The sequence below is a fragment of the Camelina sativa genome, chromosome 18, assembly GCF_030686135.1.
Source record: "Camelina sativa cultivar CO46 ecotype springtype chromosome 18, ASM3068613v1".
NCBI lineage: Eukaryota > Viridiplantae > Streptophyta > Magnoliopsida > Brassicales > Brassicaceae > Camelina > Camelina sativa.
The window spans coordinates 19250020-19265926 of NC_141897.1; the positions used below are offsets into that span (position 1 = coordinate 19250020).

Genomic DNA, 15907 nt, shown 5'->3' on the forward strand with positions numbered 1-15907 from the left:
TACCGTTAAATCTGGATACGAAGCCGCGAGAGCTATCTCTCGCCCTGCTTGCGACCTCCCTTCTCAGGGACCTAGTGTTACGACACTTAAGGCGCAAGCATGGAAGTTAAAAACATCACGGAAGCTTAAGCATTTCGTCTGGCAATGTGTGACTGGGTGCTTGGCAACATGTCAACGCCTGCATTATCGCCATATTTGTAGAGATAAAGATTGTCCTAGATGTGGAGCGGAGGAGGAAACTATAAACCATATGATATTTGAATGTCCCCCAGCACGTCAAGTATGGGCTTTATCGACAATCCCTTCCCATCCTATGGTGTTCCCTTCATCTTCCCTATATAGCAACCTCGATTTTCTATATGGGCGTGGCAGAGACTCTGGTGCAACTGATCAAAACTTGAGAATGTTCCCGTGGATGATGTGGTACATTTGGAAGGCAAGAAATAAGAAAGTGTTTGAAAATATCTCTGAATCTCCGCAAGATACACTGGAGAAAGCTATCCAAGAAGAAGAAGTTTGGAGAAGAGCAAATAACAGAGACTTAGCACCAGCGGTAGTAGAAGCATGCATACCTTCGATCCCAATTCCTCAAGAATCCCTTGTATGCTTTATAGATGGATCTTGGCATACAGAGGTGGATACGAGTGGGCATGGCTGGATTGCGTCTACCGGTGATAGAATCCTGCACATGGGGCTAAAAGGATCGCGCAGAAGCTTATCCCCATTACATGCAGAGTTAAATACCCTTATTTGGGCTATGGAGTGCTTATTAGCGTTGGACTTGGATAAAGCCCTTTTTGCTACGGATTGTTCAGACCTACTAAGGATGACGTCTAATATCGAGGATTGGCCGACCTTTTCATCAGAATTGAAGGATTTTATTCATTTCAGAGATAGATTTGCTAATTTCAGTATTAGATATATTTCCAAGAGAGGATAATATCCGTGCCGATAAACTTGCGAAATGTGCAAGAGCACAAGGTTTCTGTTTTTCCCATGTAAACTCGTCGGTACCTAATTGGCTCTCTTTCGAAGAAAGTCATCTCCGATAACTTAATATATGGAGTTTGATCGTCAAAAAAAAAATGGTCTTTGCGACCGTCTGCTGAACAAGGTCAACCTTAGGGTCTCATCTAAAATAATCCTAACGTGGAATTCTTATGTCGAGATGGAGTCATATATTATCGACAAGTTAGGGGAGATATCTGAGTATATATATTTTTCGTCTATTTGTGTGGGTAAGCAAAACGACATCGTTGCAAAACGAAAAGACGTACTAACGGGCCTAACTTAGGTCTTAATTAATGGGCCTTCAGACATGTTATTATCCTCGTATAGACGTATCGGTGTCGTTTTATGTGCTCTTTCTGGCCCAGAAGAGGTGCTTGGCCGCTAGTAGTATTCGGAGAGAGAGAGAATGCAGTGGATCGAGGACCATAAAAGTCAAGATGGTCTGTCCAATAAGGTTCTGCCATTTGGGGGTTTTTGTTTTGTCGTCGACGACGTCGGCTAATAAAATAGCAATGGTTAGTCGCTTTCAGTAGGTACCCACATGCTTTCTTATTCCATTTCGTCAGAACTCATGGATTCTCTCATGGGTCCATTTCTTCATAATCGCTAATGGTACACTTAGATTTTTCTGCTTCTTTTTTTTTGTTTTTTTAAATTGAATTATTCCCTTAATAAAAATATCACACACATTTTTCATATTATTGGTCCTTTGAGTGACTTATAACAAAATTATAATACTGATACTCATTGGAAAACCAACAGAACAGTGTTTATGTTATCCGTCGCATCAAGTGAAATAAACCGACTAAATGTTGAATTTTTAATAGAAACAGATCGATATAATCCGTTTTAAATTTTTGAGAAAAAAAAGATCCGAAAGTATTAATGAAACATTAAGGTCTATATAATTCCATACGTTTTTTCGCATAACTATGACCAGGGACTATGACTGTATATTGGAAGGCAATAATACGAAAATATTAGTACTAATAATTAAAAGGGAATGTGAAAAGGCCAGTGGAGCAGCTTCGTTAATGCCGCTTTGCGAAAAGCATTGATGATGATGGGTTCGGTTGCATGCATTTGCATTTGGTCTGGTTGCAATACAAGAAATGAAAAAACAGTAGTCGTTTAATAATTTTCTATTTGGACTAAACTATAGTATTATTATTATTTAAATACATTAAATAAATATCGTACAAATAGTGTCATGGATCACGTACCACTAATCTTATAATCAGACCAAATAAATAAATTCTACAAAGCATATAGCGACAGAAAATATAAAAAGTTTGGTCAGGTTTGTTCGAATTCTTTCCATTACCGAAATTAAAAACACATTATTCAAGTCTTTTAGGATATTTTGTTTTACCTAATCGTCTTTTTGTTGGAATTGTCTACCGAAATAAACTTGAACGTAAAAGGTCAATTTCCCAACTTGATAAATTATTAATATTGTTCAACAAAGTGTTAGACGGTATCTGGGCGGTAACCCAACACCTAGCGTCTAGAATGCTTAGTCGGGGCCTAAACGGTTTTTAGGCGGTTTAGACATTTACAACATAAAACATTATATATATATATATATATAATTATATTAAAATATATGTTATAAAAATAAAAAATTTATAAATTATAAACAACGGTAAGAAAAATATATTATTTAAGTTATATTAATAATATATAAATGTTTATAATTACGTATATAGATATAAAACATAATAATTTAATTATATGTAATTTAAAAATCAAAAATAAATATTAAAGTAAAATGTATGTAATTTTAAACGGATTAGGCGGTTATCTAGGCGTCTGCTGAGCGCTTAGCGCCTAGACGGCGCCTAAGCGGCCGCCTAAACCGCTTTCTTGAACACTGATTATTAATCATCTCAATTATCTAAAAACTTTGTTGATATTCCTTACGAATAATAATAACTCAAAAATCAGGTTATGACAAAAGAGTTGCTATCTGCCGAGACGGTTCCGATTCTGTGTGTTTTTGTGTATGTTGGATTTATTTATTAATAATTATTATTCCGGAGCGGGTGACAAACCAATAAAAAGGTGCGGTTATAAAGATAAAAAGTCACAGGCAGTGGTATTATCTTTAACTCTCGTTGAGAATGGTAGAAGAAGAAAAAAAAGTAAGTAGCTCATTTTAAAAACATGCTGACGATGCATGGTTTCCACGTCATCCCACCAAAAACCGGAAAAACGCGTGAAGCGTGACAAAACCGATGAGGCTAAGATCTTCTGTGTGAGGGTATTACATACACCTTCGCTTCCTTCTGAGTTTTTTTTTAGATATTTTTTTTTTTACACTAAAAAAAACTTTTATTCAGAAGGTGAAAATAATAAATAAATAAAAAATACGAGAGTGAGGGAAGGAGAAGAAAGAATGATGGAGATGGTGGTCTGTTTTATTATTCTGACCTGAAGAAGAAAGTGACAATAAGAGAAAAAAAAACATAACTATTTTATTTTTTCAATAAATTGAGAGTAGTTTAAAGGAAGTGAAGAACGGTTTGGTTTTGGTGGTGGTGGTGGTCGAGAAAAAAGAGTGTTTTTTTTTTTCTTTCTCTGTGATCAGATTTCTCAAAAGGTAGAGCAAATCTTTTATCTCTGTTTCTTTGATTACTTCTTACAAAATCCCAGAAAAAAACAAAATATGAACTTGAAGGAGTTCCATTAATAGATTTGATTACTCATCAGTCACTGGATATTAGTTTCACTTGCATCCTTATTTATCAATTTTTTTAGTTTTTTTTTTGGTTTTCTTAAGTTATTTTTTTTTTTAATTGATTTTGCTGATTGGGAATATGATTAGTTTTTCCATGTTGCGAAATGGTTAATTATGGATCTGTTAAGTGTTTATTTTTGGTTTGGTTTGTTTTTTTTTAAAGTTGGAAACTTTGTATCACGAACTAACAAACTCTTCCCTTCTCTCCTAGCTTTTAATTTTTTAATTATTCGTTTCTGCAGTTTTTTTATTCTGTTATCATGTTTATGTTTATGTATACCTTTAATCAGAAGACAAAAAGATTCATCCTTTTCAATTTTTTTTTTTTGCAGTGAAAATCAATAGAGCGGGAAAGATTTGAGCTTTTTTTTTTTTTTTGGCCATGGGAGATGATGAGCTCTCTCACCTCAAATTCTCTCTTTTGCTTGAATCATCAGCCTGCAATGATCTCTCCGTGTTTAAGTCTCTAGTTGAAGAAGAAGGTCTCGAAAGCATTGATCGGTCTGGTTTATGGTATGGGAGGAGGTTAGGATCTAAGAAGATGGGTTTTGAGGAGAGGTCACCTCTTATGATCGCTGCCTTGTTTGGAAGCAAAGATATTGTTGATTATATCATTAGTACTGGTCTTGTTGATGTGAACCGCTCATGTGGCTCTGATGGTGCCACGGCCCTTCACTGCGCTGTCTCTGGCTTGTCTGTAAATAGTCTTGAGGTCGTTACTCTTCTTCTGAAAGGGTCAGCGGATCCGGATTCTTGTGATGCTTATGGTAACAAGCCTGGAGATGTTATTTTTCCTTGTTTGAGTCCTGTTTTTGGCGCGAGGAAGAAGGTTTTGGAGCGTTTGTTAAAAGGGAATGATGATTTGAACGAAGTGAATGTGCAAGAAGAAGGGGCGAGAGAGGTTGAGGTTGAGGTTTCGCCTCCTAGGGGGTCTGAGAGGAAGGAGTATCCGGTTGATCCCACGCTTCCTGATATCAAAAACGGTATCTACGGGACAGATGAGTTCCGGATGTATGCTTTCAAGATCAAGCCGTGCTCTAGAGCATACTCTCACGACTGGACAGAATGCCCTTTTGTCCATCCGGGGGAGAACGCAAGGAGGCGTGATCCGAGGAAGTACCATTACAGCTGTGTCCCATGTCCTGAGTTCCGGAAAGGGTCTTGTTCCAGAGGTGATACTTGCGAGTATGCTCACGGTATCTTTGAGTGCTGGCTTCACCCTGCTCAGTACCGGACCCGTCTCTGCAAGGATGAGACAAATTGCTCAAGAAGAGTTTGTTTCTTTGCCCACAAACCCGAAGAGCTGCGTCCTTTGTACCCTTCAACTGGATCAGGTGTTCCTTCTCCGCGGTCTTCCTTTTCATCTTGCAATTCTTCTTCTGCTTACGACATGGCACCGATCAGCCCTCTTCCTCTAGGTGCATCAGCTACACCTCCTTTGAGTCCTAACGGCGTATCCTCTCCTATGGGTGGTGGCAAAACGTGGATGAACTGGCCTACCATTACCCCTCCTGCATTGCAGCTCCCAGGAAGCAGATTGAAGTCTGCGTTGAACGCAAGAGAAATCGATTTCTCCGAAGAGATTCAAAGTCTTTCTTCTCCAAACAGATGGAACAATAACACACCCATGTCAGCTGCTTCATCTCCGTTCTCTGGTAAGGGAATGAACATGCTTGCGGGAGGAGCAATGAGCCCGGTGAATAGCCTAACTGATATGTTTGGGACAGAGGATAATAGAACATCTGGTTTGCAGATCCGACGCAGCATTATTAACCCGCAGCTGCATCCCAACAGTCTATCTTCATCACCTGTGGGAGCCAATTCTCTGTTTTCGATAAATTCCTCCACAGTCTTGGCTTCAAGAGCGGCTGAATTTGCTAAACAGCGAAGCCAGAGCTTCACAGAACGCAACAATGGACTGAATCACCATCCCGCAATTTCTTCCATGACTTCAACTTGTCTAAACGACTGGGCCTCATTGGACGGGAAACTTGACTGGAGTGTCCAAGGAGACGAGCTACAAAAGCTTAGAAATTCCACTTCTTTCCGTCTCAGAGCTGGTGGCATGGAACCAAGACTGCCTAACGAAGGGACCGGGCTCGAAGAACCAGATGTCTCTTGGGTGGAGCCGCTGGTGAAAGAGCCACAGGAGACAAGACTAGCTCCGGTTTGGATGGAGCAATCATACATGGAGACAGAACAGACTGTGGCTTGAATCAAAGTTTTGAACTTTCGTTAACTGTTCCACAAGAAAGATTCCGAGAGGTCGTTGCTAATCCTATTACATTTTATTTGTTTAATGTTTTGTTATTTTTCTTTAGAATAATAAAAAAAATTCTTGGGGGCAAAAGAGAGTTCGTTTGTGTCTCTCTCTTTCTCCATAGAAAAACAGAGGTGAGAAGGTTTCCAAAACCAAAAGAAACCTTCAATTTACATCACTTCCTTGATTCTTTACTATTTACAATGAGTAATTGATTTATTTTTCTTGCTAATAATGTGTAGTAATAATATAATTGGAAGACAGATATGTTTTTTACACTTTTGAAGTGAAGGAAAGTGTTGTAATTGTTTCTTCTAATAGCTGATCTAAGATGTTTGAGACTATATCTTCGCTTATGATTCCTTCTGAATCTTTGAGATTTGAAGCTTTTCCGTAAACCCAATTTGAATCTTCAAGCTCAGATACAGTGAGTTTGCAAATCATGAGCCACATCTCTTGGTCGCCATGACATTGGACTTCCGACTCCTCTCTTGATATACTGGTCAATGTGATGTGATCTTCTTGAATCGTTTCAATACGCTTAGTGGATTCGGGCTCTGAAGATAATTGTCTTCTTGAAGTTTTTTTCTCTGTTACAAGGAAACAAGAATGCTTTTAACTCCAGAGATGACATTTCAATAATTGAATTTGAAAAATCACCAACCTGATGATGGAGTAACTCGAACACCTGCCAACCAGTCATAGTCAAGAACAGAGACAGGGCTCGAATCATCGCAGCTTCCACACTCTTCTTCTTCCTTTGTTGATCTCACTTCACAACTGACTAAATCTCCACCTCTGGACGTCCAACCATTGCTCTTAATCCAATTCTCATTCTCGATGTTCTGTCTCAACTTAATCTCTCTCCTTTTTCTTCTGTTCTTACGTTTCTCCTTTCTAGGCTGATTCAATTCTCCAGTCTCAAGCCTCTGACGTCCTGGTGAAACGTTCATTGCGTTGATGTTGTTCTCTTTACCCTCAATGTGTGTATCATTCTCTCTAGTTTCTCGTCTCTTCTTATATTTTTTTGTTCCCGGCTGCTTCAATTCTCCAAAACCCTTCTCAGTTTTATCCTTCTCGAAGCTGAGAATGAAGAAGTTATCATCTTCAAGCTCAACATACTCGGGAAAGTGGTAAGAATCAAGAGTGGACTTAACTCTTCTATTTCCCCTGAACCGTATCGTTGTCCTCCCTCTTCAAATAATCAACAGAGTTTACAGAACGGCTCCTTGAGACGACTCTGTTCTTTTCAGTAACGGGAATTGAGTCCAAACCCATGAGCCTCGCCACAGCTCCCGGCTCATCTCCTCTGACTCTGAGTGGCTCAGAGACGAAATCACGAGACTCGAAACTGGGTTCAGTGACTCGATCAGATGGTGGGTATGCAGAAGAAGAGCCGGAACAGAGAAATCGTTGAAGAATGAGAGAGATACAGCCGAAAGAGTGAGTCTTTGAGCCGAGTGAGAGCGAAGAAGAAGAAGATGACTTGATCTTCATGGTCTAATAGTGTCAGTGTGTCTCGAAACTAACGGAGAAGTAACGCAGAAGGAAAACAACTTTTCTCTTTACTTTTTTTTTTGGTTCGGTTGAGCAAACAAAAAAATAAAGTGTGAACAAACAAATTCGTAGCGGGATCTAGGATTTGAACTAACTCTCTCACTCAGTCAAAAACAAAAATATAAATCGAAACAGCTTTTGTTGTTGTTGTTGTTGTTGTGTTTTACTTTTTGTGTGATTTGATGAGAGCAAACAGACAACAGTAGAGATGCTGTGCACTGCACGCGCTTTTGACAAGTCAATTCACCGGTGAGAATTTCATGTCGTCCGGTACCGCTTTGGTGTAACAAAACCTCTGTCACTTTTTCTTCTTTATTGAATTCTTGTAGAATTGTCCAGTCTTAATACTGTAGGTCCATGGGAACAAGTCTCTGCAAGCTGAGCTAAAAGAGCCCAATTGTAGAATTGATAAGGCAGCCCATAACAGTGCATATTTACAGGGGTGTAAATGTACTAAAATATAAATACGGGGGAGTTAAAAGCAAATTATTTGAAAATATAAGGTCTCAAGTGTCAACAATGAGTTAGGATAGTGTTATTCTAGTATCCAAACAGATCTTATAGATGCTCTCTCTCGTTCTTCTCGGATTCGCTTGACACAACTTCTTCCCTCGTCGTATCTCTCTCTATTTGACTCTGTTAATCGGAGATCAAAAATTATCGGCCATGGACAAAGCACAGTTGATTTTGTTAGGTCTACCTATATTCTTGTTTTGTTCGGATCTCTTCAACTTATTCACTCCTCCGCCTCCTAAACCTCAACCTCAACGTCCCCATCAGCCACCACCGCATATCCCTCACCAGCAGCATCGTCCTGCTGCCTTCATCCCCGAAACCCTAGATTTCCCTTCACAGGTGAAATTTCGTATCTTCGTCTTATTATGTCAACTTCTTCTCCTTCCTTCGGCTTATGATCTCTCTAAGTTATCTCCCTTTCTTTTTTTTTTTTTTTTTGGTATGATTCGTCTTTTTGTAGAAGACAAGTGGCTTAGGAGGAGCAATTGGATATGGACATACTGTTGAGATCAACTTCTGTGTCTCCTGTTCTTTCAAGTAATTCCCAGTTTCTTACTTTGATTTGCAAATTCGATTTTATTGTTCAACGTTCCTTCTTGTAATTTAGCTTCGGGTTTCTAGTATTCAGAGAACCTATGAACGTAGCTTTTAAGTGAGATTCTCATAGTGATAACTTGAGATAATTTGGACACTGCATAAGAAATATCTGGTTCTTCATGCTTGAGTCATTGCTTCGTTATAGTCAGATACATTAACTTCTTAATCAATCTTTTGCCTTTTGCTTGATTCCATAAAACTATTAAAGGTTTTGCAACCCTGTCCCAAACTGTAGCTACATCTCTATAACTGTTGTTTTACACTTATTATTATTTTATTTCTTCTCAAGACTTATTCATGTTGTAAAATATAATGTGATTCATTATAGCTGCAATGTGAAAATATAGATGTGAAGTTAAATCCTAAACCACATCATTGGGGATGTTTCTTAGATGTAATGAAACCTGAAAAGCCCTGATTTGTTTCTAAGATACGAATGCTAAATGACATGACTTCTTTGAATACTCTTTGGATTCTTAGCTGTAACATTTTGTAACTTACAAATTCTTTTAGGATGTTGTATGTTAAAAAGCTGATGATACCTTTTGAACTTCTCGTCAAAAGGCATAAGTAACTCTAGCTTTTTAATAGGGTGACTAGTGTTCTGTATATTTTGGATGTGTGCTCATTCCCATTTTTAAATCTGCAGGGGAACTGCAGTCACCATGAGGAAGATGTTAGAGACGGCTTTCCCCGGTTTAGATGTGATTCTCGCAAATTATCCACCACCAGCACCAAAGCGCCTTCTAGCTAAAGTTGTGCCGGTTGCTCAAATGGGAGTTATCGGTATGATTGTTGCAGGTGATCGTATCTTTCCCATGATTGGAATTGCGCAGCCACCTGCTTGGTTCCATTCCTTGAGGGCCAATAGATTTGGATCCATGGCTTCCACTTGGCTTATCGGAAACTTTCTGCAGTCTTACCTTCAAAGCTCAGGCGCCTTTGAAGTTCACTGCGACGGGGAACTGGTTAGTACTTCCTAATTTAACTCAAAGATGATTTCCAGATATTTTAAGTTCTATCAGTCATAGTAACTTGTACAATCTGGTGCTTCTTTTACAGGTGTTCTCTAAATTGAAAGAAGGTAGATTTCCAGGAGAGATCGAGCTGAGAGATCTCATCGGCAAGACCTTAACAAGACCAGGCACACTCGCAGGTAGCTACTGAAGTAGTATCAGAAGATAGAAAGGTGGAACCTTTCCGTGAAGTTCCACAAACTATTTTAGCACGAGATGGTGTTACAGTCTCATACGCCAACAGTGTTTTTTATGTTTTTGAGTTACATCATGTTCCAATATTTCCCATTTAAGTCTGTTGATGTAGCATACCTTGGTTTAACTAAAGAGTTTATTACTTATTTATATCTATCATAAGGCATTAGTCATATCCATTTTTGAAGAAAAGAAAATGAAGAAATGGTCTATAAAAGACGAGAGAAAAGTTTACATGAAATATACAGATTAGAGAATGATAGAAACTAAGGTTGCAGAAACTAAGAATTTCATATCAGAGACAATCTAAAGATGCAAAGAAGACGAGTTCTGCTCTTCTGACTGAGATAAGTAAAGGTCAGCCTCTACCAGCAACACGTTGGCCGGTATTAGCCGGAGGAACACCGGGATTGTGTTTAGGATTCGCAGAAGGGTCACCGTAATCCTCAACGTTCACCGTCAACGGCCTTCTTTGGAATCCAGTGTTCTCAAACCCTAAAAAAACAAACGAAATCAATCAGATATAAGAGAATTGAGACTGAACCGGAAGAAAGAAACAAGAAGAAGAGATACGAACCTGAAATGGAGACAGAGTTACGGGCTAAAGATGTAGTAATTGTAAGCGTCAATAAGAGACACACAACAAGACGAACTACAAAACTCATATCTCTCTGTCTGATAATTCTTTTTCTTTGGAAATAACTTTTTTTTTTAAGGCTTCTGTTACAGATTCGTCGTGTACGTCGTCTATTATTACAAAGAAACGACAACTGTGTGTTTAGTTGTGTTTATCCAAACTGATTTTTACATCTCAAGTCAAATCTCAATCAATATATATATACGTTACACTTAGAAAGGGCAAAAAAAAAAAAAAGTAAGCAGAGATGGAAAAGGGGGTAAAAGAAGAAGACGAGAAGACCATGTAGATGAAGACACGTGTCAAAGATAAAGGTGGGAGTGGGAGATGACGTGTGCAAAGCGTGGTGCCACGTATGTCACATCAGTGCCAAGCAAGTGGAAGTGTGGCTGCACAAGATTGGGACTGTGTCAACGCTTATTTACCAAATTTTACGATGTTACCAATATAACTCTCCCACTACCTCCAAACCTTTCTTGTTGACTTTTTTTTTTTTTTTTTTTTTTGTGGCTCTTTTATTTCTTATGGGTTCTTCTCGAACAGCTTCTCGTCATACCATATAATGTGTATTTCCCATGGATCCTATTGGGCTCCTTTTAGAAACCCATATTGGATCTGTATAATGGTTATACGTAAACATATATAATACTGTCGTCAAATTGATAAATGTTAACATGTTTTGTTTAATTTAGAAAAAGTATTGGAACTTTACGAGTGATGGGCCGACAAGTAAAGATTAAATGGTACACACACATACCCATTTCGCATGCAACTTGGTCTATTCGTTTATACAGAATCTATGCCTTATTTGTGTTACAGACATAAATCCGTGACAGGTGAGTCAAATGTCTTCAAGTCTTTTAAGGAATATTATATTATAAGGAAATGCTGAAAAATATATAGATATAAATCTATATAATATTCCAGCTTTTATACTTTAAATTGACTTATCAACTGTAACTAAATGCACCTATAGATATTAGATACACATCAAACTATTCATTTGTTTTAAAGTAATTTTATAGTTTTTTTGTCAGAAAGAAAAAAGATAGAGATCTAAAGAGAAAGAGGGAGAGAAAACTTGAGAATATCATCGGACGATGAGCATCAGTGAGTCATATCCGCCTGCTTTCCGACGTGTAATCAGCGACGGAGATCCTCTAGCAACGGTGGAGGAGGTTGAACCTGTTCTTGTCCAGGACGAGGATATCCAAATCCCGGTTATCGATTTGGAGCGTTTGGACAAGGATATACTGAGAGAGGCATGCAAGGAGTGGGGAATATTCCGTCTAGTGAATCACGGAGTACCGTTGGCGTTAACGTCACGGCTTCAAGAAATCTCGGGCTTGTTGCTGAGCCTGCCGTTTGAGACAAAACGGGAATTGTTCGCCACCGTTAAGTCTCCGTTATCGTATTTTTGGGGAACACCGGCTCTGAATCCATCGGGAGATGCACTGAAGAGAGGAAGTCAAGCTTCCAACGTACACATGCTCGAAGGTTTCAACGTTCCTCTCTCGAAGCTTCCAACCTTTATATCTTGTGATGATGATCACAATCCAAAACTTGAGTCTTTCAGGTAACATACGTCGTCGTTTTTTCGTTTTCCTTATTGCTTAATAATAATTAATGATTTTCGTAATTAACTAATTTGCCAATCAATCAACGTTAAGATCCTCAATATTTAAAATATAGGTAGTGTAGCACTGTAGCTAGCTAGTGAGCAGATGGACTGTACTATAGGACAAAAGTTATATGGACTTATACGGCATAACAAAAGATAATAAATTTCGGTGAATTGTTCATATTACATTTTGTGTTTAATTATTTTGATGCGATCATATATTTTGTGAAGACTAGTGGAGACTGGAGATGATAGTTAATTATATTATGTATGAGGGTGTGTAGACCGTAGAGTTGTATACGAGTTAGATGGCATAGTCGTCAACCCTCAAATGAATGTCACCACTCCTAGCATTTCCAGCTAGGATCCGATGCTAATGCTAGCTAGACATGGTATACATAAACCATTAGTTTAGAGTCTTTAGACTAAAGATGACGAAAGATAAAAAAATAAAAACTATAGAGTCGACGACAAATGTAGTATTGACACGTGCATGGCGTTTTGATTGACGAGATGTTTACTTTTCATCGTTTGGATACTATGCATTTTGTCTAAAATCTACTGCTGGTCTTATGAGACGTTTTGTGAAATCCTTCCACTAGACCAAAGTTTGTGGTCACTATATTCTACTTTGTTCCACGAAACCCAAATAAACTGTATACAAGATTGTGGCAGTATCTATTTTTTTTTTCTATTTGACAATTGGCAATTTGGCAGCATCTAAAAAATAGTAAAAGGATAGCGGTTTCCCAATAGCTCTAATTATTGAATTAACTACGTTATGGTAAAATCTAATGACATTTGTTGGATTTAAATGGATTTCGAATCTTATAAAAATCCTGGAATATAGTATGCCAGGCTGTACATGTCTACCTCAACTTGTTCACACATGCATGCACGTAATCTTCTGCATAACTAGATATTTTAGTTAAATTAAAATTGATATTAAAAATTTCTGTGTGAGAAGTAGAATATGATGTTTGATGAAGAATATGTCTTGTTATTTATAGAGAAATTTGTGGCATCAATATATCATTAGGATCATGAGAGTTTATCAGTTTTTTTTGTCAAACATCATAGGAGTTAGATATGCCGTAGATTTTCTTTGTTGAAAGTTACAATTTAAGAAGTTCTCTTGTGACAATGTCTAAAAAGTTATCATGTGACACTCTATAACACCAAAAAAAAAAAAAAAAATCATGTGACACTCTCTTATTACAACATGTGTCATTTTCTTTATAATATTTTAGTGTATTTTTTCAATAGACTTTATATGACATATATTATATTACTTATATTTATATTTAAGATAAAATATAATTTGATATTATACATTATAAGATGTTCAATTTATTTTTAATTTGTGTAGCATATTGTCCAAAATAATGATTTTTTCTTTTATATCTTTACTTTAATAGAAATAATTATCAGACGAAAAAAATAAATAATAGAAATAATTATCATGATATGATTATTACATTATTTTGCAATTTGATTCTAATTAAAAAAACTAAAGTATATTTAAATATATATGATATGATATTTTTATAATTTCTTTTGCTTGGAACTCATATCATATATTATTAGTTATAGTAATTATTTATATTTGAAGAAATAATCAAATTAATATGAGAGTTACAAAATATGTGATATAATCTAAAATTTAATTAAATTTATGAGAAGGTTCATAAATAAATACATTTATTATTTTTTCAAAGATAAATAGTTACTATAACTAATAATATATGATATGAGTCCCAAGCAAAAGAATTTATAAATATCTCTTATCATATATATTTAAATATACTTTAGTTTGTTTTAATTAGAATCAAATTGTAAAATAATGTAATAATCATATCATGAGAATTATTTCTATTAAAGTAAAACAATAAAAGAGAAAATCATTATTTTAGACAGTATGCTACACAGATTAAAAATAAATTGAACATCTTATAATGTATAATATCAAGTTATATTTTGTTTTAAATATAAATATAAGTAATATAATGTATGTCACATAAAGTCTATTGAAAAATATACTAAAATATTAAACAGAAAATAACACATGTCGTAATAAATAATATAATTTATGTCATAGAAAATCAATTGAAAAAAATACACTAAAATATTAAAAATAAAATGACACATGTTGTAATAAGAGAGTGCCACATGACAACTTCTTAGACCTTGTAAATTAGAACTTTATTTTATTATACTTTTTCGTTTTAAAATATAAGATGTTTTAACTAAAAACATGTATATTAAGAATTGTTTACTTTTTAAAAGTTCAACAAATCATAAACAAGACTGCATAATATAAATAATAATTAAATATTAAATTAGTTTAAAAGTTACATAAAAAAAGTTGAAAACAACTTATATTTTGAAACAAAAATAATACTCTAAAACATATAATGAAACGGAGGGAGTATAAGATAAGATGATGCTTTTTGTATTTTATTTTTTTAACTTAACAAAAGGTAATTTGAACCGAACCCAATTTACAATTTATTGCGAATTCACCATTTTTTTTAGTTCATTGGTTATCTAACCTGGTTTTGATTGTTTGTGAGTATGCAGAGTGCTGATAGAGGAATATGGAAGGCACATAACTAGGATTGCTGTGTCCTTGTTCGAAGATATAGCACAAACACTGAACCTAGAATTATCTGGTAACCGGAGATCAGAATACTTATCGGAATCAACAGGGCTCATACGGGTATACCGGTATCCCTGGAGGTCCGACAAAGCAGCCGGAGAAGCTCTAGGAATGGAAGTCCACACGGACAGTTCAGTTATCTCAATATTAAAAGAAGATGAAACTGGTGGGCTTGAGATCATGAAGGGTGAAGAATGGTTTTGTGTAAAGCCTGTTGCTAATACTCTCATCGTCAATCTTGGAGATATGATGCAGGTAAATACAGTGTATTCATCATGAGTTTGCATGGTTCAATTATTTTGTCATTTGATTGATGTAATACGAAACTAAATATATACAGGCGATAAGCGATGATGAGTACAAGAGTGTGACGCATAGAGTGAAAAAGAAGAATAGGGAGACAGAGAGACACTCAGTGTGTTATTTTGTGTTCCCAAAGAGAGATTGTGGGATAAAGTCATCAAACTATAAGCCATTCACGTACTCGGAGTTTGAAGCTCAAGTTCAAGCTGATGTTCAGTCTCTTGGAACCAAGATCGGCCTTCCTAGGTTCAGTCCAAATTCTCCATTCTTTAATTGATCGTGTCGCAAAATTGAGTATATTGTTTACAAGCTCTAAATATTAAAACTCAAACCAAGTTTGTAACGTTGTCTCATCTTGTTATCATATCATGTAGTGCAATTGAACTAGCTAGAGAATTGGGATTGCTTGATTCGTATTTTGGTTTACTATAGTTTTATAGGAATTAATCTTTCAGCAAATTTGGATTTGTTCGGGTCGATTGGTTATAATAATAGTTTTTGGCTACAATTAATCTTTTTATAATGTAGTGACACAGGTGAATATTTTTTGAATAAATACCTTAAACTTCGGTTGACTTAGTGAACTATGTTATAAAAATCCACTAGCCATAGCATAAGTCAACAGTTTTAATATAAGTGAACGACGAACATAATTAAGTCAACAGAAGTCAAAAACAAAACAATTGTTCAAAAAGTCGATATTATATATAAATCAAAATTGATTAAAATAAGTCTAAAACATTGATATATATATATATATATATATTCTAAATTGTATAATCTTGAATTTTTAAA

General features: G+C 36.1%; 4 protein-coding genes and 1 pseudogene across 5 annotated transcripts; 3 read left to right on the plus strand and 2 right to left on the minus strand.

Moving 5' to 3' along the window:
• Positions 1 to 3201: 3201 nt before the first annotated feature.
• Positions 3202 to 6243, plus strand: LOC104761961 (zinc finger CCCH domain-containing protein 66). Its single transcript, XM_010485161.3, has 2 exons — positions 3202 to 3613; positions 4084 to 6243. The coding sequence occupies exon 2, from the start codon at positions 4134 to 4136 to the stop codon at positions 5964 to 5966; it is 1833 nt and encodes a 610-aa protein (XP_010483463.1). The 5' UTR covers positions 3202 to 3613; positions 4084 to 4133; the 3' UTR covers positions 5967 to 6243.
• LOC104761963 (uncharacterized) lies at positions 4139 to 7630 on the minus strand (annotated as a pseudogene). The gene is made up of 2 exons (XR_015588393.1): positions 6676 to 7630; positions 4139 to 6601 (listed from the first exon to the last, which is right to left on the minus strand). The product of XR_015588393.1 is annotated as an uncharacterized LOC104761963 (transcript).
• An 87-nt stretch (positions 7631 to 7717) lies between these two features.
• On the plus strand, positions 7718 to 10065 carry LOC104761962 (selT-like protein). The gene is made up of 4 exons (XM_010485162.3): positions 7718 to 8423; positions 8545 to 8621; positions 9331 to 9649; positions 9744 to 10065. The coding sequence occupies exons 1-4, from the start codon at positions 8235 to 8237 to the stop codon at positions 9846 to 9848; spliced, it is 690 nt and encodes a 229-aa protein (XP_010483464.1). The 5' UTR covers positions 7718 to 8234; the 3' UTR covers positions 9849 to 10065.
• Positions 10066 to 10071: 6 nt separating this feature from the next.
• On the minus strand, positions 10072 to 10693 carry LOC104761964 (protein PSY1). Its single transcript, XM_010485163.3, has 2 exons — positions 10470 to 10693; positions 10072 to 10387 (listed from the first exon to the last, which is right to left on the minus strand). Exons 1-2 carry the CDS (start codon positions 10555 to 10557, stop codon positions 10251 to 10253), a joined length of 225 nt encoding a protein of 74 aa, XP_010483465.1. The 5' UTR covers positions 10558 to 10693; the 3' UTR covers positions 10072 to 10250.
• Positions 10694 to 11461: 768 nt separating this feature from the next.
• Positions 11462 to 15620, plus strand: LOC104761965 (gibberellin 2-beta-dioxygenase 6-like). Its single transcript, XM_010485164.3, has 3 exons — positions 11462 to 12105; positions 14731 to 15064; positions 15150 to 15620. The coding sequence occupies exons 1-3, from the start codon at positions 11630 to 11632 to the stop codon at positions 15387 to 15389; spliced, it is 1050 nt and encodes a 349-aa protein (XP_010483466.1). The 5' UTR covers positions 11462 to 11629; the 3' UTR covers positions 15390 to 15620.
• The last annotated feature ends 287 nt before the right edge of the window (positions 15621 to 15907 follow it).